This window comes from Sylvia atricapilla, chromosome 8 (assembly GCF_009819655.1).
Source record: "Sylvia atricapilla isolate bSylAtr1 chromosome 8, bSylAtr1.pri, whole genome shotgun sequence".
Taxonomy (NCBI): Eukaryota; Metazoa; Chordata; class Aves; order Passeriformes; family Sylviidae; genus Sylvia; species Sylvia atricapilla.
The window spans coordinates 26,188,727-26,215,791 of record NC_089147.1 but is presented as its reverse complement, the minus strand read 5'-3'; the positions used below and the strand labels follow the sequence as shown (position 1 = coordinate 26,215,791).

Sequence of the window (27,065 nt, the reverse complement as noted above, 5' to 3'; positions counted from 1 at the left end):
ACTTGCTGATTAATAAATTTATTTTATAATTTTTGTTTTCAAAACAAATGGGCCTTATGTGTTCTACTTTAGAGTTATTTGGCAATGAAGTCTTCTTACTTCAGCAAGAAAGAAAGTCACTAGTCATTTGTAAAAGTCTAAGCTGTAAAGGGCAGCCCATTACTGCACTTCAGAAGCTGTGGCTTCATCTGTTGCTAACACTTCCAGCACTTTCTTGATTAACTTAAAAGGAATAATTGGAAGGGCATAGGATTTAATTATAGTCCTAAATTTTCTCAGATTGAATCTATTTAAAAAAAGGACTTTTAATTCAGTGGCATATAGGGAAGGGCCTATTTGTAGCAGCTGGTATTATGGAATTGTCAGACTAAGTAAGTGAGGGTCAGGATCTTCATGGAAACTTTTCTCTTAATGGCTGCACTATTCAGAGTTTCTATATGTGTTAGCAATATTCTAAATTTTTTGTATGTCAAATGAATCCCCAAGATAACCCCCATGCTGAAGGAATGCTGTGATAATTCTTAAGCACAGTCAGGGTACATATGCCTTAAAAAGAAGCTCCCAAAACCCTGCTGACGAAAAGCTAACATATGATAAGCGTTGAGGCACTTCTAATTTGTTGGGTTTTACACCCTTAAGACATTGGCCAATGTTACAGTTGGAATTTTACCTGGTCTCCATGAGACCCAGTCTAGACACTTTTGTTTCCTTTTTGGACAGCAGCAGATGGAGCCACAGCCAGGATGTTAGGGACCCATCATCTCCTTCCATTGACCTTTGTCTGAGGCCTCCTGACTGAACCACAGGGGCTCATTTTCTCATAACTCTCCAAACTTCAGTTCCCAGAGTCTGGCACCAGCCCACTTCAACTCTTCTCAGTAACTCTTATATTTATAATGCACACAGAGCCCCAAACCCAACGCCCCCACCTGCTCCCGAGTCACGATGCACTATTGTCCTGCAAGTCCCTCTCTCAAGCGTTATTTCCACTCATTGTTTTCAGACTTGGCTCTCCTCACCACCTCATCAAAGCCAGGGTGTTTTTCAGGCTGTCCCAGCCCAGCTCTCACAACTCCCTACAGCAGTGCAAGACCAAGAGTGGCACTGTGAATAACAGAGGTCATTTTTATTCACAGTATGCTCAGTCATTGACTGCACGTTCTTCCTACTGACAAACCAATCCTGCCTTTTCTGAAACTCCCTTCATCAGCAAAACCCTCAAGCCTTTCCAGGAAGATTCTCTCTCACTCTTTCTTCTAAGATCTGCAGATCTAAAATGCATAATGACATTTCTAATGGCAGTGCCAAAGTAGCTGTCTCTGCTCACGATTTACACTACAGCAAAGGAGTTTGCAGGGAGGAACTTCCCTGCCAGTCTGTGCTTCCCAGCTGGCATCACTGTCACACTGGATGTCCACAGAACAATTAAACAAAATCCCTTAAGACATTAGAATAATTTAGGAAAAATTATTTGAACCAACTCAGTTCTTCACTGATGACCTACGCCTGAAGTTTGAGTGGAAGAAAAAGGGGTAAAAAATAACCTGGGAACCTTTTTTCCAGATAGAAATGTCAATTAAATTTTAAAAAATAAAACCCAATTCTTATTAAATTTCCTAGACATTAAAATAAACTCTAGAAAGGGAGATTCAGATAAACATCTGAACTGTAAAATAGTGCCAACCTTCATATTTTTGATACTCAGCCACCCTGACTAGCCTCATGCAGGTACCTTTTTATATTGATTTGTGTTCTCTCATTAGCTCCAGCTGGAACAGGAATGAAGGATGACCACCACACACTATATTTATTGATACAGGGGTACGGACAAGCATGCCATGTCACTTCTATGAGATTCAGATTAGACACATAACAATAAATACTATAATAATTCAGTTGGGAAGATAAAAGGGTAGTGTGGACAGTATTGAGCTTGAAAATAGTTTAGTCCAGATGATTTCACTATACTTGGATAGGTCAAAGTGCTTCTGTGTTACAGACATACGCATCTTCATCAACAGGTTGCTGTATTAGCTACAGGTTACAGATATCTGCAGAGGATTCTGCATTTCTAACTTTACTTTTGTTCTCAGCATACAGCAATGGACACTTTCAGGGACATGGAATGAAATGCAGAAAGGAGATGGCATGTTTGAACTGTCATTTTCAGAAGAGCGAAGTGATTATTGCACTGATAGTAAAAGACACAAAATTATTACAGTAAAAAAAAAAAAAAAGAAAAAAAAAGAAAAAAAAAAAAAAGAAGAATTGGAAATGACACAATCTATTCTTTCCTGGTATCAGAAAACAGAAAGAACACATATTCCTCCTGTTTCTGTTTTGGGGAGGACTTAGTGTAGCCATGGGGAACTGCTGAAGCCAGACCAGTGATAACAGCAACTTCAGAAGGAGGGGAGGAACTGAAGAACTCTAAGGCTGTAAAAAGGACATCAGCTAAACCCCAAAGAGAGCAGAGGAAGGCTCTTACTTTGTTTTGAAGTAGAAAGCTGCACAAAGCATGCCCACCACGACGATGCCGAAGACGATGCAGGCAATGGACAGCACCTGGCGCTGGTACACCTCCTCGCTCTCTGCGGACAGCAAAGGCACAGTCAGGAAAGCACAGGGAACAGCACCTGGAAAAGGGCACTGCAGCACCTCGGGGTCACTAATGATGGACAGATACCAGGGATGTGGAGGTCTGGGCCAGCCAGTTCCTCCACAGAATGGAGGAACCTCCTCTGAACCTCTCCTCTACATAATGTTCATGCAGTTGTTAAACTTCCTCGGTAAATTTTAGGGAATGGCCCCAATGCACTCTGAGATACATAATAATGACAATCAGGACTTTTTAGCTTTTTCTTTACCCTACATGCTGTTTTTCAGCTTTTCTTAACAAAGGTTTTGCCATCAGTAGAATAAAGAGCCCTACAACCACAGAGGTTTTCTGGCTTAAGGAAAGAACCATCAGGGCTCTTGTAATAACCCATAAGAGTCAGAGTTCTTCTTTAGCTAGCCCAAAAATGTAAAGTTTTTTTTGATTTGAGTGGTGATTACAATGCCTTAGGCCCATGTCCTGAAGCTTATGCAAAACATGCCAGAGTGAAAATTAACTCAATAAACTTGAATGGAACCCAATGTCTGTTTTGCTATGAAGTACCAGATACTCCTTTGATAGGTGTTTTTCAAAAAAACCCAAATTTTCTTTATAAATCTCATAATATTCTAAATAATTTTAAAACAGAAACAGAATGAAAGTAAGAAAAAAGCAAAGGAAATAAGGGAAAACACTCATTCATAACAGCTGACAGGAGCTGATAAGCAACAAGAGATTCACACATTTAATTCAACAGCTCCTTAAGTGTTATATTTTATGTTTATTCTTTCAACCACTTTTCTAGTTCTAAGTGCTAACATGCCAAACAGATTGCTATTTTTTAAGCTCAGTTTCTCCAAACATACAAACCAGTATTTTCATCCACATATTCCAGGTGGAAAGCCAACATGTAGGATTATCAAAGCACAGTACAAGCACTGTGTGCTGACAAACCCACATTTCCCTCCCAGGCTGGAGCTCCTCGGTGCACACACCCCCATCGATGTGAACACCAGGCACACGTGTCAAGTAGGTGGCAGTAGCTCCAAGTTTGTAACTCTCAGGTTCGTAACAAATATTGCATGAAAACACCAAGGTGAATCTAGGCAAATTACTAAAGGCTATGTGCAGTATCCTAATCAGTACTAATTATTAATTTTTCAGGAATTATTATCACCGTGCTGTTACTAAACATTTTGAATCTTAAACACAAGCATTTGTCTCTTGTAAGTCCCAGTTCTTTTCCTGCAGGCTATTAAAAATAAAATTACAGCATCAAATCTTGATTTTTTTAATTACTTGCCTACTTGCTCTCTCAAACAACACCACAATGACACAGAAGCCATTCGTAAGACACAAAATGTCCTCAGCTGCTGCTGACATTTCCCCACCATTTAAATTTAAAATTCTAAAAGTTGTACTTCTCAAACACTATCTTAAAAATAAAAAGGAGCAAATAGAATTTTCACCTGTCTAAAATATAACTGGAAAAACTCTAATTCAAGAGGAAATCCTGTTTGCATTGCACTAAAACTGATTCCAGTACAGCTTTAGGCCTATTCCTCACTGGGAGGTACAAAAATCTAGATCTAGACAGTAAATCCTTACTGGCACTGAACTAAATGTTCGGGGTTTAATGTATTTTATTTTATTAATTTGTTTGCTATTAAAAGCAATTGTGCAAACACACTTACCCACCTTCCATTTCCACAATACTACACAAATCTAAGAAATTTGAATTCTTACGTTGACATAATCACACTGAAACTCACTCAAAAACTCTTCATTTCAGCAGTTGTTAACCTGTTCTGCCTGAAAACTGGAGTCAGCACCTACTGCCTAAGCCACAACCAAACCACACACAGCTATGAACTGAAGCTTCACTCAAACATTCCACATAAATAACAATTAAAAGAATCTGTTTATGAAAATAAACTGATTTAAGTAATGTGTGCAAATAGGCTTAACTTAAATTTTCTTTCAATAGAAGTCCTTATTAAATACTCTATTTTTTGTCTTGCTATGTCTTTTTGAGAAATTGTGAGTTTAATACAGCTATGCTCTTTTGTCAGTCCTGAATAGTGATCACTGCCTTGTTAAAGACGCTTTGAATAAGCCTTACCAAGATAAAAGCAATTCAGAGACCAGACAATATTATCTTGCTGAAACAACTATGTGAAGATTTAAGTCTTTTGTGAAGTCAGATTAATCCCTGTCACCAGCCTTCAACATATGCTGATCAATATTTTCTTTCCTTTTTGTTTACTTTGTACAGTGTTTTACTTTTCACTTTAAAGCTTATTGATTACCTGTACTCCATTTCTCTAGACACCTTTGTTCGTTTTTTACATCCTTTAAATATTTTATTTATCTATTAGATTCCATCATTTTTTGTCTCCAACATCTTTCAATATGATCAGTTTGGCATTTTTCCATTCTCTAATCTTCTGCATTGGCTGTATTTAAAATTCACCTTCTTGCTAACAGCAATGTAATCTGTCTTTCTCTGCAAACTTCGAAGGTCTCCTCATGGTTGCCTTGATCTAAGCAACATCTCACTATTGTGCTAATCACAGGCAGCACAGCTGAGATCCTCTCCAGAACAAGGAGCACCAGAACCAGCCTGGATCTGGAGCTAGCTGCAGCCAAGCACTGCAAAGCTCTTGGGCTCTCACATCACAGAAACCTGTAGAAATTCCAAGTGTAGAAAAGAGAAGAACGGCAAATTCCTTCTCCTTCACTCAAGGATTTGCATCAGCTGGTGCAAACACGTATTTACATACTGAAACTAACTTCACAAGGTAAACTAGAGTGTGACTGAAATAATAAGTCTCCCTTTATTCACATATATTCATATATTCCTTGTGAAGTACATCACCTCAATTACAGTCTGTTGAAATAAATACTCTCGGGAGAGGATTCCTCATTTAATGATCAGCCAAGAAAATATTTCTGCTAAAAACCAAAATATAAACTGCCACGGATATTCCTGGATAATCCTCTTGAGGATTAAGACTACAGAACGTGAATTTCACCAAGCATTCAAAGTACAAAAAATACACAACCTCTGCTGAGAGAAATAGAACACACAGTACTGCAAAGTAAGGTAGTAAGCTGTTTAGATGTAGACTGTTTTTAAAATAAAAATTATGGAAAGAAAGGTCTTCTCAGAACATAAGGACAAGACAAACTCACACAGAACATGCCTGTTGCAAGGCTGAAACGTCCCCATTCACTGTGTGCCTTGTTACTGTGGAGCCCATTCTCAATCATGCTATTGACTCTTTCTTGTTTTCCAACCTGCTACAAAATTTTCCTAAGCTCATCTCACTCTGCTGCTACTATAAAACACAAAATGACTACCAGAGACCTTCTGCTCACAGCACAGTTAAATTTTGTGTTCATTATGAAAGAAAAGTACACGTTATATTCCAGGTACTGGGGGTTTGGAGTTTTCACTTCTCTTGCTCTATAAAATTTACTCTTTACTCCTGTTTGCTTTATGCATGTGGAAAGACCCACTGAAGCATATACATACATCTTTAGAGTATTAAGAAGTGTAGGATAGACACATTTTTCTCATGACTGTTACTTCTAAAGGATATGGTAGTTTTTTTATTGTACATAAGCTGAAACTGGCCTCTTCTTTGTGACTTTATTATAAAAGGAAGAATGCTGGTACAATGTGGTCCTCGAGTATGATTCTAACCATATTACTGAGTGGAAAAAAATTAGTTAATTAAAACAGATTATGTTAGGCTTTGTCAGCACCTAAATCCACAATATCATTACCAGCCATAATCACTGGATCCTCTGGTTCTATTGTGTGCTTTGAATTGAAATATCTTTGAAAGGGATTTCAAATATGAAGAACAGCATTGTGCATGTGGCCTATACAAAACAATAACAAAACAAAAATAGTAACTTTCCCCCTTGTGCTCATTTCAATGGCTTTTGAATAAAATCTCAACATGGTCACAAGCATCACAGAGAATAATTATTGACTATTCAAACCAAGCCAACTGAGAAATGACGACATTTACCATACAAATGCATTACTTAACCTTTGCTCTATAATGAAAACCCTCCCCAATGAAAATTAATAAATGCTGAAATTTTTACTCCCAACTCAAAAAGCAAAGAAAAAACCCCTAACAGTACCCAGCATCCCCTTACCTTCCTCACTCCCTTCTCCTAAAAGGATCCACTCTGCATTACTACAAGTAACAACCCACTGTAAACAAATAAGTGAAACCTTTTATATTGTCATCGGTATACATGAAACCCAACAGCTTTCCATGTGCACAGAGCCGGCTTTTCCTCAATAGATTACAAGGCAGCATGCAGGCAGGACTTTGGGGTTTTTTGTCCCCATGCAAAAACTGAGCCATGCAGAGGCAGTGAATTGGGCACTGTGATCTTTGCTGTGACCTCATTCCCACATTTCTTTCCTGTGTGCCCTCCCCATCCTTTCCTGCCACACCTCAATTCCACATCTATTGGACTATCCTGCAGAGCCAGAATCTCACAGCTGAAGTGAACCTCAAAAGTATCATTTGGCACTTAAGCTCTCTTTGGTGTCCTGCAGCCTCAGAATCCCACAGGCAACAGTGGAGGAGGACTACATGGAAACCTCATCCACAGTATCAAGATTTTCAGCAAAATATGGATTCCCATAAGTTAAAAGAGTCGTTAAAGCATGTTTCTCCATATACTTAGACTTATGTGTGAGAAGTACTGAACTATATACAGCATTCTAAATTTAATTCATGAAGAGAATAAAAAAAGCCTGCATGTTACACAAAATCTGTGATTGCCTCAGCATCAGACATTCCACTCTCCCAAGAGTTTTCTCTGTTCTTGCACTTGCAAAAACCTACTGTACAGATTCTCTGCCATATGCTGTGGCTTGTGCTAAGGCAGAGTGAAATGGCCGAGATGCTACAAGGCACAGTTCACAAATTCCTTCTTTGACCTTGGGTAAGTCAAGTTCTTGACCTTGTTCTTTCTGTAACCATAAGGATATTACCTCTTCCACTGCAGAGATTAACATGACAAAATGTAATATAAACATATTAACCTCTGAAGGAATTAAGTCTCTGCAAATGCATGAAATAGATAAACCCACTCCAGACAATTCTGTTCCAACATCTTTAAGAGCATATGGATTACTTCACATAAAATATCATGTTTTTTTTCTAAGTCTCAGCTACTTTTAAAAGAGAGAGTTCTCTTCCTTAAGACTTTCATCAGTCTGGGTAGAATTTCCCTTTTAAAAGGGATTCAAGACACTTAGGTCCCCAAACCAGAAGCAGAAGTTTTTATCTGCTATCGTTTACAGAGAGGACAGACTCAAGGTTAATTGCACAGATTCCCATCTCAGACTGGAAACAAAACAAGCTGACTTCTGCTGGCAAAAGTTCATAAAACATTTCGTAGTTTTCACAGAGATTCTCTCTTGGGAAGAACTGTTCGATAACTCTGATTGTAACAAAGATGAACAAAATAATTTTCCTCTACTAGCGGAAGGTCCACAGCACAAGGATCTTAATGAAAGCAAAGTGAAATAGATGCAGTCCATTATATATTACAACTGCATGATATTTACACTGTTTGACTATTGGCATTTAACCCTGGGGAGATCATTTCCTGCATACACAGGAGACAGAAAAGGAAAGAAAGACTGTTCAACACGTCTGACTGACCTATTTTGAGAACTTGCTTCTGCAGCATTAATGCTACACTGGCACTGGTTTTGCATGAGATTAAAAATGAAGCAATGAATTAGGTATAATGTTACAGACTCATCATGAAAAGGGATGCAAAGGTATGTGCTGTAACTCTGAGGCTGAGCTCTCAATTTTAGCTTGGTGAGTGAAAGGTGAAATCTCAATCAAAAAGTAATGAAAAAAAAAAAAAAACCCTCAAATAAAATGAGCCAAATGCTGAAGAGTTACCTGAAGAAAAAAAAGGGGGGAAAAAACCCCACAACCCCACAAAAAACAAAACAAAAAAAGTCCAGCACCACCAAAAACCCTCCAACCGTAACCTTACCCAGGTCTTGTTTTGCCTATGGTTACAGGAGGAGTGAAGGTGCCAATATTCTTAGTAAGTATTACTTGTTATAAAGTGAAAATTTGATTAGCAGTCTTAAACAGCAAGATCTTAATTCTGAAGGTAAATTAATTTTAACTTGGGTATCCTAAGAAACTGTCTTTATCTGCAGGCATACATCTGTAAGCTACATCCAGAACTCAAATTTAACAAACTCTCAAAGCCTTACCTAACTACATTCACTGCAACATATTCATTAAATTTTAGGCTTGAAACAGCCCCATAGGAAGCTAAGGGATCAGAGGTAACTTTTTCATTTAAAGAAAAATTCTTGTTACAAGTGCTTTTGTATTGACAGTTTACAAGTAAGAGAAACCAATCCATATACAAACTTTATCTATTTTCATTTTATTTCCAAAATGGATAAGGTCAGTCACTAACCAAATTCATTACCTAAATCTCATCAGTTCTCTGTATGTGAGCGCCGATTTTCCTTGCTGAATGATTCAGTTTTAGAATTTATTTTATCAATTTAAGTTTCTCCAAGACTTTCTACTGTTGCAAAAATACACCCAGTATGCCAACCTGTAATACATTTCTATTGTATACTAGTAAGAATTAAAATTACATATGAACCTTTCTTTTTCTTATTAATTTTTGATAAAACTTGAATATACATGTTTAAACTTGAGTTTTCTAAGTACAAGAGAAAAATAAATATGAAGGCCATTCTTCCTTCCTCCTCAAACTTAATTTTCAATGTGGATATATGGGAAAAAATTATCTGGGTAATAGAGGCTGACAGCTAAAAATCTATGGTGATATTTTAGACAATGAGCACACTGAAAAATACTTATGATAAAAGGGTAAAGCTGTCTAAGGCTGTGATCCTCTGGCAGTAATCTTCCTGCCTGATGGCTGCCTGCACTTTTGCTGATGTATGAAAGGGATAAGCAGCTAAGAAACAGCCCCCTAAGGAGCAGGAGTCCCACAGGAGAGAAACTTGATAGCTGGTGGAGAGAAAAAAAGACCACTAAAAGATCTGCAACATTTCATTTCTATTTTCTATTAGGCCACTGTTGAGGACACTTCTACTAAAATATATCAGGGCACTGAAGAAATAGTATCATAGTAATAGGATGTGAAATTATGGGCCAAACAGCTAGAACTAAACAAGATGAACTCTAGCCCTAATCATACGTGAAAGCTTGCAGGTTTGAGATATAAAGCTAAAGATTTGTGCAAAATCCTCCTGGGCAACAAGGACTGCACATGGCCCTGGATGCTGTGGTACCCCAGCAACTGAGTTGTAGCAGAGAAAAGCAATGATCAGCTCTTGGCAGAAAAAACAGAGAAGCAGCAGGCATTTGCAAAAAAACCTCTTTCCCTTTCCCCAAAACACAACATCCTGTCTAAAATGAACCTCTTTGAGGTTGGCACCTCAAAGAGCACCCTACAACAGCCTGATGTTGCAGTTGTTGCTAAGTAATGCACAACACTGCTGAACTTTCAGTTAAACCCACCTGAGCGCTAGGTACCTCCGAGTTGATATCAGAAACTTCAGCTACTTGAGCTACCACCGTGTCCTACTCTTTATGTCACTTCTGACCGAAAAACACAGCTGCAAGCATCTCCAATTTCTACTACATGTCTGAGGGATGCAAAAAGCTTCAAAGCAAAAATAACAAAAGCTAAAAGTTTGAAAAACATTACAATTGTAGGGTGATTTGTTTTTTAACTAAATAACTTTTTTTCAGAAGGACTTTCCCCAGTGCTTAGGTTTCCACACACATTCTTGCAGGGTATCAATTATTTGCCAGGTCCTAGAGACCTTTCCAACCATAGATTTCCCACAGAGTGTATTATTTATGGAATTGGTAAGGCTGGAAGGGATTCCTGGTGGGGTCACCTGGTCCAACCTCTCTGCTGAGGCAGAACCATCGTGGCACAGGATTGCCTCCTCTTTGCTCACTCCCTGACAGAACGTGTGAGCTCCACAGCTCTGTATGAGAGCCTGAAATGTGTGTGTGTGGGGGGGAAATGGAGTAGTATCCTGCTCCAGAATGATGACTCATTCCTTTTTCCCTATCTCAATTTTTGGCTGCTTTTTGGCACTTCCCTTCGTCTCCTCTGATTCTGTTACCTTCCCTTCTTGTCCTCGGTTTTTTTTTTATTCTGGCTCTTATAACTACACACAGTTCTGCACTTTTAAAATGTCTTTGCTATCATATATTTCTCCCACCATCAGTATGAAAAATCTTTCAAAATGAAACTTTTATTCTGCCTTTATTCTTCTTGCACTGTGACCTTCTGTTTCTGCAAAATCCATGCTGAGCTGAGCTTTCCAGCTCTCCTGAGGCCATTGTTCAGCCATACTTTGTGCTGGCAACTGGAGGAACCAGGGAAGGATATCAAGGATATCCTTAATATATCCTTTAAATATCCTTAATATAAAGGATATTTAAATACAAACTTCCTGCATGAATTACTGTAGAGTTTATCAAGGTTCTTTTAGGATGCATACATATATATAGGGATGAATCCAAAGACCATTAAGTGCAATAGGCTTTGGGTAAGTGACATATTCATTTTTTATGTAACTCCATGAAGGTAGTTTCTGAGAAGTTTATTACATAAAAATATTATGGCTTTATAAAGAAAGAGCTTTCTTTAATTCTGCTTTAGTAATTCCTTAGCTGATGAGGGTTGTTATTCCTAAGATCCTAAGCACCACTAACACATAATATAATAACATCTTAATTTCCCAGCTGATGTTTTATTTGATCTCAGAGCTTGCATTGCTCCTATCAACAAAGCACTGTCACTGGAATTTCTCCCAATATCTTGCTCAGTTGCTGGTATTGAACATTCCACTCAAATCTCAAGCTAACCTCAGAGCTGCCAAAGTGAATTTGACAGTTATTGTTGATGGCTACATTGTCAGGAGCTCGCAGCAAGTCAAGCAATATCATAATTAAGTGCCATTTCTTTTGACTGCTACTGTTTTAACCAGGGTGCATTCATAGATTTTTTTTGTTTTTTTACAAAAACGTGGTGAAAGCAGTGACAGCAACACCACAGAAAATGATTGTTAATAACTTGAACCATATTTTGCTTTTCATACACTTAAACAGCAATGTGATGTTCTGCCTGGAGGGCTCTGGAGGGTGAGCACTCAGAGGGTAAGGACAAGGGCTTAGTCAGATGCAGAAAGATGTGACAAGGGACAATGTGTTCCCTCTGAAGCACTACAGTTTCTGAACAAGGCTCTGCAGGCACAGGACTACGTATTTATGCACTGCCTTCTTTTTGTTCCAAGGCTCACCTTCCCAGAAGCCAGCGTTCAAGGACGAATGTGACAAAAGGAGAGAGTCCTTCACACGGGGCGGTGTGTCAGCCTGTGCTCCCCTCGGAGCCTCCTCCACTCACATCCCCCAGCTACGGGCAGGATTGAAGGACTGGATACTTTTGTGCACATTTCTTGTTCTGCTCATCATCCAGAGTGGTGTGCTCTGTCCCTCACCTCTACAGGTACACTGGCACCTCACCCTGTCACAAAAGACGCCCCTCACTCAGGTCCCCAGCACAGCACAAAGTGCAGGTCTGCTCACCATGTGACTACAACACTCAGCTCTAGGCTGCACAAATGATCAGAGAGAAAACCAGCCTGTGCTGGCAGGGAGAGAAAAGTAAATATGGTGGCTGTAAGCAGCTGAACTCTTCCTTTAATCCTCCGGTCTTTTGGCCAACGTGAGGGATAACATGCGGTTGTTCCCACGGAGCCCTGGCAGGTGCTCAGAGGCTCCGAAAGCAGTAGCAGTGCTCAGGCACAGTGAAGCCCTCAGCCCACAGAACGTCTCGCAGTGTGCTCCCAGCACTCACCCACATGGAGGGATCTGCTGCGTGAGCTTGGCACTGGCTGCAGCTTGGCAGCAGCTGCCGAAGCTCAGCTGCTCAAATGCCAGCTTGTCTGGCTGTGTGGCTGTGGGACTCTGTCTGTGAGCCTCACCACAGCCCTGTGCTTCAGGAGGATGAGGGAGGGCACCTCAGTCTTCAGCAGCTGACATACTGCGTGACATCAGTAACACACCCCAATTGCGTTCCTGGTTAAAAAAAGGGTTCTTACAGGGCTTGGGAAGACAAGAATTATTCTTGTACTCCTCTTCCTGGCCTCCCAACTGATACATACGAAACCCAAAATATAGTCTAATCTCTCTGTATTAATATATTTAGGTAGATTTTAAACACACGCAAATTGCAGCTCAGAGGGATACAAACACGTGTTTAAAGGCAAGCAGGTACATGCTCTGTAAATGCTGTACTGTCCTTCAGGAGAATGAGAACTTTGGCCACTCTCTCCTTTATAAAAATATATATTTTTCTACTAATAGCATTTTACATTTCAAAATCCCTTACATGGGCTGATTTTCTTTTCAAGAGTAAAGCACAGTAATTGTCAGAAAAAATCCATAAACATGCCACTTCTAAAGGATGCATGGTTATAGGAAACCATACAGTGTAACATAATTTCTTGTAATCTACAGAATAATAAGAAATTAAACCCAGCAATAGGAAAAGTATTTTCAGAATTATACACACAATGACTTTAAAGCTAAAAGTGACTCAAAAAATAAAATAAATACCAAATTATCTCTGACCCTGAGGAGGTTATTGAGAAGATTGAGCCAGCAGTGCACAAAACAAACAGAAACTCAAACGTTTCCTCTTCCCATGAGGACAGCTGGGTGGTGGCCCAGGCTGCCCAGGGAGCCCATGCAGTGTCCACTCATGGAATCACAGAACACTGAGAATTGCAAAGGACCCACAAGGATCATCAAGTCCAACTCCTGGCCCTGTACAGCACCATCCCCAAGAGTCCCACCATGTCCCTGAGAGGACTGTCCAAAAGCTCCTTGAACTCAGCCAGCCCTGCTGCTGTGACCACTGCCCTGGGGAGCTGCTCCAGTGCCCAGACACCCTCTGGGGGAAGAGCCTTTTCCTGAGATCCAGCCCCAACCTCCCCTGGCACAACTTGGGGCCATTCCCTGGGCTCCTGTCACTGTCACCCCAGAGCAGAGACCAGTGCCTGCCCCTCCTCTTCCCCTCCCCAGGGAGCTGTGACTGCACTGAGGTGTCCCCTCAGTCTCCTCCTGCCCAGGCTGAACACACCAGGTGCCCTCAGCTGCTCCTCTCACGGCTTCCCCTCGAGCCCTTCACCATCCCCACGGCCGCCTTTGGACACTCCAATAGTTTTATGTCTCTCCAATAGTTTTATGGTGCCCAAACCTGCACACATCACACAGGACAATCACTGGAGGGTTTTGGCACTCCATCACTTGACTGTGGAGCTCCTGAATTATTTTCTGACTGCATGAAAGGAAGCAGCTTTACACAGTCACTCTATGGCAAGCTGAAGGACAGATTACACCAAGGTCAAACGTTTTCAACAAAAGCCTGTCAGGTGGCACCAGAAATAAACATTTCTACACAGACTGCCTGGGTGGATCCTACAAGCCAAAAGCTTTCATACACAGTAGTGATTCCGACAGCACAGGGCAGGTTCTGATGTGCTCTGTAACATTTCTGGTCGTGATTTTTATCTAGAAACTGCAAATGGAAATACTGTGCCAGAAGAAGCACTACCTCTGGTTCATCACAAGATTTTAGCACAAAGCCCACTTTGCCAAGCAGTAATGGCCAAGTGTTTTTCTGACTCACGCTTTACACAACAGCCCTTTCTGCATCCCTCAGCCCCACGTCTTTTAAAAATACCCACATTACTTTCTGTGGCAGTCATGGTGGACAGCTCATAGCTATAGGTCCTGAGCTTTGCACAAACACTGCTGAAACACCACAGCTCTGAGTACGGCTTGATGAAAATAAACTTGAAAAGAATAAGCTGGAAAATACGAAGGTAACTCATTTTAAAATGCGTAACTTCAGATGTAGAGGAGAGAAGACTTGAAGAGGCTGAGGAGAGAAGACTTGAAGAGGCTGAAGAGAACAACTCAAACAAAAGCAGCTGAAGAGCAATAATTTGGCCTACTTGGGCTTGCCTGTGAGCCAGTTTTCTTTCCTGCCTGGGTGAGACACATTTTGCAGAGCTGGGGTAGCACCGAGAGACCGAGGGCGGGCTGGTGACGAGGCAACATCTGCTGCTCTGCCATGGCACGAAAGCAAAAGGTGAAAGGAAACCAAAGAGCACACTGCAGACGGTGCTGCTTCCAACCCCAGGGCTGTGGACAAAGTGTGAGAGTTCATGGAGGTGTCTTTATGGTGGCAACCGAAATTCCATACAAGAAGGATTTCCTCCTGGCCAACCTGCTGCCTCTGGCTCTAAGTCATTCCTCTCTCCTCTGCATCTGAAGTTACTAATATTAAAAGGAGTTATTTACCTTCATATTTTCCAGCAGCTTTAGATAGTTATGTCATCAATTCAGGAAAAATCCAGTTTGCAAAATTATCAAGAAGGCATTTAGGTAGAATGTCTGCACATCTTAACTGTCTCTGAAGTTTTCCTTTGCTGTCAGGGGTTGCAAAAGCCAAAGAAAACATATTGCAATTCCATGTCGCTCTTCATAAATCCTCTTTGACGGCTCCTATTTCTTTTGCCTCCCTGAGCAGGACCAGAGAGGAGATTCCTTCAGATGACCCCTTTCTACTCATCATTTTAGGGGTATACATCTAATATCCACTCTAAGAAACAATCAGAAAACAACATGATTCCTCAAGTTGTCTACATATTGCTATCATCCATTTCATTTTAAACAATATTGTCAGAGAATGCAGAGGTGATATGCAGAAGTGGTAACTGTGAACTAAGATAAATGAACTTAATAAAAAGTTCCCGAGAAGTTAAAGATTTACAGATTCCTCAGTTGCTAGCAATAATGACACATCCAATCTCAGCTTAGATATCTTCTCCTCTAAATCAGTTTTATTTATATGTGTGATATATATCAGAAATATGTATAAATATGTGTTTATACTATGTTAATAGTATGGGAACCCTAGTCAAGAACTTTTCCGACTGACATTCCTCAACTCCCATTCTTCTCACTTGCAGATTTTGTTAAATCTTACTGGGTATTTCCATCTTGTTTAGACTCATTTTTGAATTGGAAACATTTAAGAAGTGTTTTTTTAATGGATTAATCTGTGAAACCCACCTGTGAGGAGTCTTGTACCGAGTAAACCAAGAATTGCTACAAATAGTGGGACTGATTCTTGTCTACTTTGCAATACACAGGATAATTAAGGAGTCATAACGAGTAGAAACACAAGAACTGTCATTCAGGTGTGAGGTGTCCTCTTATACTTTGTCTCAAATGGCTCTTATTGAACCAAAAATCAATTTCCAGGTATTCTTGACTAGCACAAAGAACATCAAATGCTCCAATAATGCAGAATTAGATCTCAGAACCTACAGACAAGAGAATCACCTCCCACCCACGTGTTCCAATTAGGCTCATTGATCGTGTCTATTGGGAAACAACAGATTTCAGCTTACTAAGAGAATTTTCACAAATGCAACTGCAATATTTGCCTAAAGGAGATGTTTCCCCAGGCAGAGATTTGTGAATCCTCAAACCAGACATTTTGGAAGGAATCAGAAATGCTGACCGGGATGCTCCCAGAATACGGGGTGTTTTTATGCTCCTGTTTCCTGCTCCATGTTTTATTGTTATCTGTCTCATAAATGGAATTATGTACTAAGTCACTCATCCCCTAAACTTTGTTTGTTTTTACCCTTTTGACAAAAACAGCATTTTACTCCAGGTATTCTGAAATGGGCCTAAATTTCAACAACTTTTTGAGCCAAACTACATCCTGCAATGATTTCTGATCTGTATTAGTTGAATTTACAAAGAGAACCATGACCATGACTGACATCTCCATCAAATGCAGTGAATGTCTCCAAATTCATCCAGTCATTGAGGCCATTTGTGGGATGTAAGTGACTGTGTTAAAGTGTGTAATTTTGCTTCAGTGGATTCAAAAGCATAGAACAGTCACTAGGAAATAATTTAGGGGTAATTCCTGCAGTACATTTGTAGCTTACTATCAGATTAATCTTTTTTTTTTATGAAGACCAGTATGAATGCTAAAAAAAACTTATATCCAAACCTATTTATGGTAACCAAGGCCAAATCCTTAAAAAGAATCCCAATTATTTTTAGTAGAATACATTTATGAAACCGAGAACAGTTTGCTCTGAGAGTTCTGTGACCAGGATAGAGAAGAGTTATTGGCAGATCCTCCTCACAGAAAAAAAATGCTTTAAATAGTTGAGAAAGATACAGGGATTTTTCAAAAGGGTCCCTAAGTTTTATTCTGCAGATAAAAGCTAAACAAACTGCAGTGAAGGCTGTCATCATTTCCCTACCAGGCAGAGAACAGCCACAACCCAGAAGCAGAAAAAGAACTTTGGAAATGCTTCTGAAAGAATCTCTGAAAAATTCCTTTCCAGAACTTTACAACTAACATCCAATAGCACAAAGATAGGTGAAACACTCTCCAGATGCAAGATCAAAATTGACCCTGGATCAAACCTTCCCCTTTTGTGCTTTTTAGCTTGGTGTTGGGCTCACTACCAGGTGACTCTTCCAGAGTGTCTGAGAAAGGAGATAGAACAGTGAAAACATTTTCCCATTAGGGTGTTTTGAAAGTCTGTGTAAATTCTTCTGAATCTCAACTATAATGTTTAAGTTTGTGTGTCTGTGTGTTGCAATTGCAAACACATGCTAGGATTTCCCCCAAAGCTTCCTCAGTGGTTAAAGAAAAGTCAGATCTTGTTAATTAATCTTTAATATGAAATGAGGGTGAAATTTACAGAACAAGTTTGTGGCTGGCCAGGTACAAGTGATATAAAGCCCTCTCCCATGAATAATGGAGCAGAAACATCAGAGATAAAGGAAGTCTCAAAGTTTAAAAATCTGTCTAGAGGCATTTTGGGTTTGCTGTGGGGTTTTGTTTTGTTTGTAATTTTTTTTTTTTTTTAATTACACTTCCAGAGCCTAAGAACAAACATTTTCAGATACCAATTAAGAGACACATGGAAGCATTCCTCTACTTTAGGGAATTAGCTAGAGAGAGGGATGAAATAATTAAAGATAAGAAAGTAGGATTTAAAGAAATGGAGAAGACTTGATTTCTCAGAGCTTCCCAATACATGCTGGCCACTCCTTACAATGCAACAGACTTCTGCAATCTCAGTGTTGCTGTCAAAGAAGAGATGCTGAACAACATGCACACACCATGGACAAACATTACCTTGCGTTAAAGACTGACTGGAGCTACCCAGTGTGGGCTAAACTCCAGGATTTTTGCAGTAGGCATTACCAGGTTTTTATGCAGACACTTGTGCCTTTCAGTCAATCTTTCTCAAGTGCTTCTCTTCCTGTGAGCTAAATCTCCTCTGGCAGTATTCCATGACTAATAATTAGAGCAAGCTTAGGTGATGCAGCAATTGCCCAGGAAGAAAGTTCATCCCTAATACAATCCCTAGTACAAAACTAGCAGAGCATTTCCTGAGAAAAGTCAGTGGTCCAAAAAGCCACTGGGTTTTTCCAGGGGGAAAAAAAATGTTTTACTGCCTGGAAAGCCTCTCAGGTTTAACAGAAACAAAATAAATGATGATGCCAAACATTTTTCTAAAAAAAAAAAAAAAAACCAACCCAAACCAAACCCAGCTCATTCTTTTTCTAAACTAACTCCCAAACATGGATCCAGCAGCTCATGTACAGGAGTGTTCAAGGCAAGGACTGCTCTCACATGATACCCCACTGCACCTTACTCTGCTTCTCTAACATTACACTTACAGTTTCTCTCCTCAATTATAAATACCCTTGAAGGAAAAGCATCAAAGAAACTAAGTTTTGTGGGTATTCAGGAGGATATAATCTGACTTTTTAATGCCTTCTAAGTTCCCCTATACCAATACATAGCGAGTCCTATCTGCCTAGCTTACAAAACAAAAGACAACTTGCTTTTATTATTGACTGCTGCTCTCCACATGGGAATGCAGGTCTCTGTAATAATGCAATGATTTATTTTGAAGTACTATATGAATTTTATTTCAGCCTTTCCAAATGAAAGCTTTGCCTAGTGTTAAAATTACCAAATGTATAACCAGATTTCTAATCTTATCTACTTTTTATTTGTACAGAAAAATAGCAGGCTTATATCCTGGAACAAATAATTATCATTATTTAATTATAAAGACCTTTTACAAGAATCCTTCTAATTAGACCACAGAGATGCTGCTCTTAAGGAAACATTAAAACCCCTCATAGTTTTGAAGCCACGTATATTTATCTTCCATTCAAACCTCTGGTTTCTGTGTATTAACCTAGTGTCTTTAAAAAAAGGAATTAATAAACAAATACAGTAACTTCTAATATAGGAGTTAATAGAAAACAAAATCTATTTAGCTTTGCATTTAAGAATTCAATTAAAACTTTTTGCTTGATTTGCAACAAAGCTGGATCATTTTGATATAAAAGTCATCTCAGGACACAAGGAAGTCAACATAGCCTTATTATATACGTTTATTCAGTATCAAAATATTGTCCCTAACCCGGTTTTTAGTATGATTCCAGTGAAAAACTCTGCTGGCTGAAGAACTCCGTAATCTTGTAAGATCTCTTCAAAGACAAGAAACAAAACAATCTCCTTCTCCCTAACAGGCACAAACTACTCTTCTCATACCCTAAAACTAGAGATTCAGCAATACAATCAAATGCAAACAATTTTTTTTTTTTTTTGTAGGACTGCATGAAATACAAGGGGTATTACATATTCAAAAATATTCAGATATGAAATGAGGCAAAAACCTTTTTATGTTAATCAAACAGCCAAATGTCAGCAATAGTTTTGCTATTTAGCAGCTCATGGAAGCTACAGTGAAAGAGGGGAAAAATGTCTAAAAAATCCAATCCCAACAATTTTTTCCTCCTCAGCCACATATATTTATATACATGTAAAATAATGCCTAAGCACTGCTCTCTGGACCACTGAATACTCTTACATGCTCCAAAAAAACTTTCTCTCCAGGGAAAAACACAGAACTGAAAGAAAGATTTTAGAAAATTATGGCCAAGTGACATAAAAGATACTAGGAAAAAAATGGGTTTTAGCCTAGACTGTAGAAAGTCTTACCATGAAATAAGACACAGAGCTGTCTAAGTGAAGTGCCAGAGGAGGAAAACTTCAGACAAATGCTACACTTCAACAAAAATAGCTTTTTGTTGCTATTTCTGTGATGTTAACATATTGATTAAAACTTTTTTTCACTAATGAGTAGCAATTATCACTAATAAGCATGTTAAATTATTTGGGAGATGCAGATTATCAATTTACCAGGTTTACCTGCGATGCATGGTAAACTACTTGGGTTGTATCAAATAGCTTTTCTCTCAGTTAATTGGGAAAAAAAAAAAAGAAAAAAAAAAGTGAGCTCCCAATCCCAACCTCTATATTAACTGAAAAGAGGCAAAAACCTGAGTTCATATATTTTACTGAAAATTTCTCTTTACATAGCAGAGGTATAGCAGAGGTACCTTACTTAGAGCTACTTGCTGTCTCATATCCTAATTATTTTTAACTTAACAGTTACTGCACTCAGGTAAGATATATATCTCCTTCCTGTTTCTTTTCTTTCTTTTTTTTTTTTTTTAATGCAAATCTTTTTTCCAAATTGAATATTAATTTGCATGGCCTTTTCAATATTTTTTTGAAGAGCAGATTGATTAACTCAGATGGTGTCAAAATATTTGACAGCAGAAAGGAGTCAATTAACTTCAGTTGCATCAACGGGAGTAAAACTCAGCCTGTCTCCAAGTCTGCTCCTGCAACACATTTTGTATCTGCCAAGTCCAAGATTTGGTTTACTCCCCATGCAGGTGAATATGTTAATGGCACATGGTTAATTCCTCCATAGAGGAATTTATCCATTTATCCCAGGGATAAAATGCACCAAGAGCAGTGATTCCCATCATCTTGCTGCTACTCCACCTGAACGCAGTTAGGAGGAACTCAGCTAAGGATAAAACAAAATTCAGTTCATGATTTAGGGAGCGCTGCTTTATACAGAGGACTTCAGTTAAGAAGTGCTTAAGACATTATCCAGTTAGCTCCCTTTAAGACGTCATTCTGGTAGCATGAACACTGGCACCTGATTAGCCAGTTCTGATATTTTAAACACAAATCACTGATTTTTTTTTTTCTAACAGCTAACGGCGTAAGACAACAGAGGAAATGAGGATTTGAGATTATAAATAGAAAGCACATCCACACACACAAAAAGGTAATTATGGTCTCTGAAATGTTTACTCAACTGCTGATAACGGTAGGAGCAATGTGGACACAGTGAGTGCCCAGATCACAGCCAGGGTTAACTGCTCTCTGTTGACTCCACTCAATGGCAGATTTTAGTACCTCTGATGTGGGGAAAGTGCTCAAGCCAAGAAACAAGTGAAAGATGTGCATTCTCTGGTTTCTGGAACTTCCCAGTAAACCTGGGCAAATGGTATATATATTAATCCTATGAAGAATCCATTTGATAAAGATCACAATATTTAAAGCTCTGTGGAAGGCACAGTAACAATAGTTAAAAAGTCAGAACAATAGTTAAAAAAGTCAGAATTTATGTAAATTATTGCACCACACCAGGACACTCCATCTTCAGTAAAATACTGCAAAGCAAACAGGCCAAAAACATTTAGATTCCCAAAATCCCCCAAAAATTAAGATGTGAAACTTCAGTCAGAACTCCAGAATACTTTTCAGTTAAGAAAAAACCAAACAAGCAAACAAATAAACTGAAGAAATGTATTTAGCTTTGACAGTTGAGATGAGATTTTTCAAGGAGCTTAATGAATGCTCCAGCTGCATTTTGGTTTAAATTAAGTGGCTAATTTATGTTGTGCTTCTTTGTTAGCTGCTGTGGATGGGCAGGCCCAGCAGCACGGATGCAGAACGGCAGTAATGGACTTTCCATGACATGATTATTCACCAGTAAATGAGGCTGGGGACGGCCCAATACTGCTGTCACTTAAAGCTGTATTAAAATGCCTGACAAGGGCATGTTTAACTGAACACTGAGATGGCAGCTCCCAGAGTGATCACTGGAAGTGTGTGAGATTCAAACCAAGATTTAAACCAAAGGAGCTCTATTCAGCAGTAAAAACTCCAAAATCTGCCAACAGGCTTTTTGAAAAATTACCTATTAACTTCCTTCCAAATAATTATATCTTCTCAGATGTTCTTGGGGTTTATTCCTTCACAAAGCAAACTGTTCTCCTTACTCTTTGCAAGGTGTAACAAAAGGGTCTGAGTACAAATGCCAAAGTCAGTCAGTATTTTCTCAGACACCCTGTTCCCAGTTATGGCTAAGACTCCTCCATGATGAATAAAAAGAATATATGATAGGAAATAAAATATGAAAGTGTTCTTGTTCCCAGCTGATCAGATTCTTACTCAAAACCAACAAACCTGAGAGGAAAATATTGCACTCCTGCTATTACTGGATCAGTCTGGATCTTTAATTTTAGTTTGAGGTCAAGCCAGCTATATATCTCTATATTTGCAGTGTCAAACCCACATTGTGTGAACAACACCTAACACTTTGCACAATAAACTCTCTGGAGCACTGAGCACGTATTGTGCTTAACGTCCTGGACTCTCACCCAGGCTCCCACATGCTACATAAAGCAAATAAACAGCTGTAAGGACCTAAAACATTTGAGGAAAAGCAGCGATACATTAGTCTTTCCACCTCAAGCTCAGTGGGTATTTGCTGGGATGTACTTCACACAGATAGAGTTTCAAGTTCAGAGAAAGCTGACTAGAAGATAAAAGGTCCTGATAACCTTCAAAGCTCTGCATTGCTGTTGAAAAATGCTCACTTCCCACAAAAGTCTCCAATGGATTAGCAGCTTTGTGGTGTGCGAGCCCTCCCCACGGCCTTTCATTATATTTCATAGTCACTTAAGCCTTTTCCTAATAAAAACACAGTGCCAAGGGTGAGATTATGAAATACCCCAAAGTTAAGTTGATAACGGTTTAATTAAATGTTGCTCCCTAACAACATTTCTGGCATGGTTCTGGCAATAAAAAGGAAAAGTGAACATTGCAATTGCATCCTTTGCTTTTCCCATGACACCGCCTTTCAGAGCATGCTGCAGAAGGTCTGCTTACATGACATGGTTGCTAAATTCAGTTTTACACTGAGCACAAAGAATTCATTTTGGCTTTGGGTTTGGTATGGAGAAGGCTCAGTATGATCAGATTTTGTCTGCTGTTTTTTAATTAAAATAATAGGGACAGGTCCTCAAAGGGAGTAAGTGAATGTAGTTCTGTTGAAGTGAGTATTTTCCAAGCCTTCCCTCAAAGTCAACAGTAAAAACTTCCTATTAAATCCACACTGTGCTTTCTGTATCTCTGTATAGAGAAAGTTCATGGCACTTACAAGCAAGATTCATTCACTTAATCAAGACAATAAATGGACATTTCTCTTGTTGTTATTCTTTTGGGTGTTGCTTCCATTCCTTCATGCTGCAAGCAATAGCTCTAAGTGCCACAGCCTTGCCTTCACCCTACAAGTCACCTGTGATGGATAAGCAGATAAATGGCTTCCTAATATCTTCTCTATGATAACTCCTTCTACAGTGTTCTATGTTCTATATGCTGTATTTTTTTCCATATGTAAACCAACTCTGATTCAGCTTTGAAATTTTACTTTGATAAGGGCTTGGAGTCAGTGCCTTATCATGTGCTGTTGTTGAAACAAGCAATATGTGACACGTACCAAAGTGTAAAAACATCAGTTATTTTCTGTAGAAGACATGGAAAGGAATGACTACTTTTCCATTGCCCCTTAGAACTGAACTGCACTTATGGCTTTGAATTATATGACACAATAATCACATCTGTTAAAACTCCATACATTCTTCTGGTAGACTTTCAGCACAATTATCCCTTAAAACATCCCAAAATGAGGATACAATTAGATTGTGTTAAATCAGCAGTACATGAGAGTATATAGGAGTTTTACCAGGGCAAACTGGATTAAGTAAACTAAATTTAAAAAAAGCATAATGTCACAGAAATTAAGTAAGGGGAAAAAAAAAGATGAGTTCAATTTCAAAAATAGAAATGTCAATAAAAATATGGACAAGGAACACTTGATTGCACGAGAAGCAAAATTAATTAAATCCCAATGGGAAACTTTGCCATGGTACATTTCCTAGGCAGTGTTCAGAGCCATGAACTGTGAGTCAGACATCCCATGTCACGCACACAACAGCCAGAAAAAACATTTCTCATGACTGCAAAAGCAGCAGCTTGCAGCAGTAATTCATGGCATCCTAGGTCTCACCACACCGAACAACCCTCACTTCTCTCCTGATCCATAAGGCACATTTTATTGATGTTTCTCCCCAGACCAACACTCCTTTTCTGACTCAGCTGCAGCACTTAGTGATTTGTCTCCTCAGCAAAACTCCTGGCTTCAGTTTTGCCATGAGAACCATCATTCCCAGACTGGGCTTTCAGGGGAACACCAGGAAACAACCCCTTTTCCTCTACAGCAACACAATCACAGTGTTTCACAGGATCACCGCTGCCTTTTCCAGCTGATTACACTAACCAATAATTGCAGGGGTTTCACCTTGTTTTCCTGGAGAGGCACTGGACTTTCCGCAGTTTTTAACTTCATCCTTCCTGCCTACATCAGCTTCTGTCTTAAGCGATTTGGCATAAAAACATGGGTCACCAGGAGGGCTGACAGCATTTTACAGCTCTGATCCATGGCGCTCCACGCTGAGCAAACAGCACTGGGAAGCAATCCAGCAGACACGGGTGTTTTTCAGACACTACTTGTCTCCTCCCTAAAAAGCTGCAATTTAGCAGTAGGTGCAGAAAGGCACAGCAGCAAAGAGAAGGGCTCAGATACTCCATACACAGTATTTTGGACAATAGAACATTATTTCTTCACTGTACTCATAGCAAATGCTCTTGAAAACACCAAGTGCAACATAACAACTAAACATAAATGGCATTTGATTATTTCATAAAGGTATTCCTGTAGTTTTGGACACAGCTTCAGTTGTTTATTTATCCCTGCATAAGACAAACTAGGCAGAGCAGAGCCTGATGTGTGTGGCAAGTGGGTGAGCTCAGCTCAGCTCCTGAGCACAGCACTTGTGCCTCTTCAGGCAGATGGAGCAATACGAGCACTGCTGCAAAGCAGTTCTCAAACAGACTTTGCTTTCTCTAGTAATGGACTGTTTGACTGGTTCATCTCAGGACCTGAGGCCTTCTAATTGAGTGACATTAAACTAATGAACTGCATTACTCCTTACCTGTGTGGTACTTTGGATTTTTAGCGTAGTAACCAATTTATTAACCAAGAACAATTAAATTTACAGTAAGAAACCATTTTCCTCTGTAATACTTTCTAGCAGTAGACATCCTGAAGTGGTTCCTTTCTGCTTTCTCTTCCACAAAAAAACCTCACCAAAAACCAAAGAAGCAGAGCACCTACAACATGATGGTTCATATTAACAGCATTCTTAAGGACAGGAACATTAATTTCATACATTGCTATCAATGTGCCAGGACAAAATGGGAAGGATCATTACACATGATTAGATCAGTAAGTTAGACTGTAATGAATTAGAAGTTGTGTGTTTGTGCATAACACAAATGGGAAAAAAAAAAGTTAATTAAATGTGCGTGCACGTGCTTAAATGAAAATAGAAAACTAGAAAGAATTACAGAAATAAAGGAGGAAACTATACACTGGACAGCTGGTTTAGACAGTCACACAGACAAAAGGAATTTGCAAGATCAGTAATTTTCCACTTAAAAGTCTCAAGTTGTATTTTTGTTCATGAAACTTTGGATTTTAGAACGGATTCCTCTGAGATTTTCTGTCACAAATTAAGATTTATTTTATCTTACACATTTATAATGCATTTATACATTTAGCCACTTAACGATTTTTCATAAGATACAGGGGCATTTGTCGGCATTTATCTTTCAATCCCCCACAGTGTAAAACAAATCTTTGACAGATGCAATGATAAAAAGATGTGAATGCCAGATTACATAAAGAAATCACAATTACATTATTTCTTGGGAATTATTATTAGAACTGTAAGTTAGAATCTATTGCGGCACCTGGGATACAAAAAAAATGGTTTTCATAGTTTTTTTAATCACTTATATTCATTTCAGATACAATTCCGTCAACTTGTACATGAGAATTATTATCTGAAATTACTTTTGAACGCTAACTATACAAACCGTTTCAGATCAGTTTGAAACCACGAATTTTATCGCACTGCACAAGAGGAATCTCACGCTAATATCCAGGAGCACAGCAGAAACGAATTCTTCAAAAAGACACAGGTCATTCCTGGTTAAGAACATAGATCTCTTCCTGGTTAAGAAAGCAAAATGATGGTCCAAATTCTCTGTTTCTTGCCATCTCTCCTTCAGTGAATCCATGCCCTCTGCAGCCCTGTCTCTGTTCTCACCTGTGCTCCAGTACCAGCTCACCTTTCCGTGAAACCAGGTGGAGTCACGGCTCTGCAGGGCAACTCCGGCCTCTGACAGATCCCTCTGGGCCATGCCCAACTAAATGGGTCAGGCACGATCAAAGATGGCAGAGTTATTTTACCAAATACTTCTAACAAATTGCAGGGGAAAAAAATTAATAATACCACAAGCAACGAACCTAACAGTGTTGTCGTGAAAAGCACAAAAGGTTACCTTTGGTTTCCAAAATGGAAAGATCTTCTGCGATTATTTTTTTGCTGTTTGGCTAACTAAAAAAATGTCACACAGTTGCATTCAGGCTTCTTAGTGAATAAAAGAACTTAATGCATAATTGTTTGCTGAAGAAAATGAAAAATAAAGTTAATGAAAATTATTATGTCATTTTACATTTTACAACACAGATGATGGAAAAAAGTGTCAATATTCACTAAAGCACAAAGATAAGTAAGAGGAAAGTAAAAATAGTAGCTAAAGAGGCATTTTAATTATTTTAAAGTCATTCAAAGTTTCATAGAGTTCATGTATTTGCAATATATAATGCAACTAAAGCAATTCAAATATAGACAACATTAGAAAGGAAAACAGCTTAAGAGCAATCAAAACCCCTTTTTCACAGATTTTAAAACTGACATGGGAGTGAATCCTGACTGTCACCCACTTTTCATGTTCATGCACCTCATTCAGGTTACTGCAAAAGTATATGTTAATAAAAGCATTATGGAGCAAAGTGTGTTTAAGTTAGTCAGTTAAAGCCAGCCCTTATTTTGACGGCATTCTCTGAAGCCTGTAACTCCTTTACTAAGGCTCTTTGAAAAGGAGACTGCATTATGGGAGCTGTATCAAACAATTT

The 27,065-nt window shown here is 39.0% G+C and overlaps 1 protein-coding gene across 1 annotated transcript in view; it reads right to left on the bottom strand.

Moving 5' to 3' along the window:
• NRG3 (neuregulin 3) overlaps window positions 1-27,065 on the bottom strand; it is a 342,543-nt gene that overhangs the window by 23,633 nt on the left and 291,845 nt on the right. Inside the window, exon 5 of the mRNA XM_066324173.1 lies at window positions 2,489-2,591. Within this exon, the coding sequence (XP_066180270.1) occupies window positions 2,489-2,591 (103 nt within the window). The remainder of the gene's footprint in view (window positions 1-2,488; window positions 2,592-27,065) is intronic.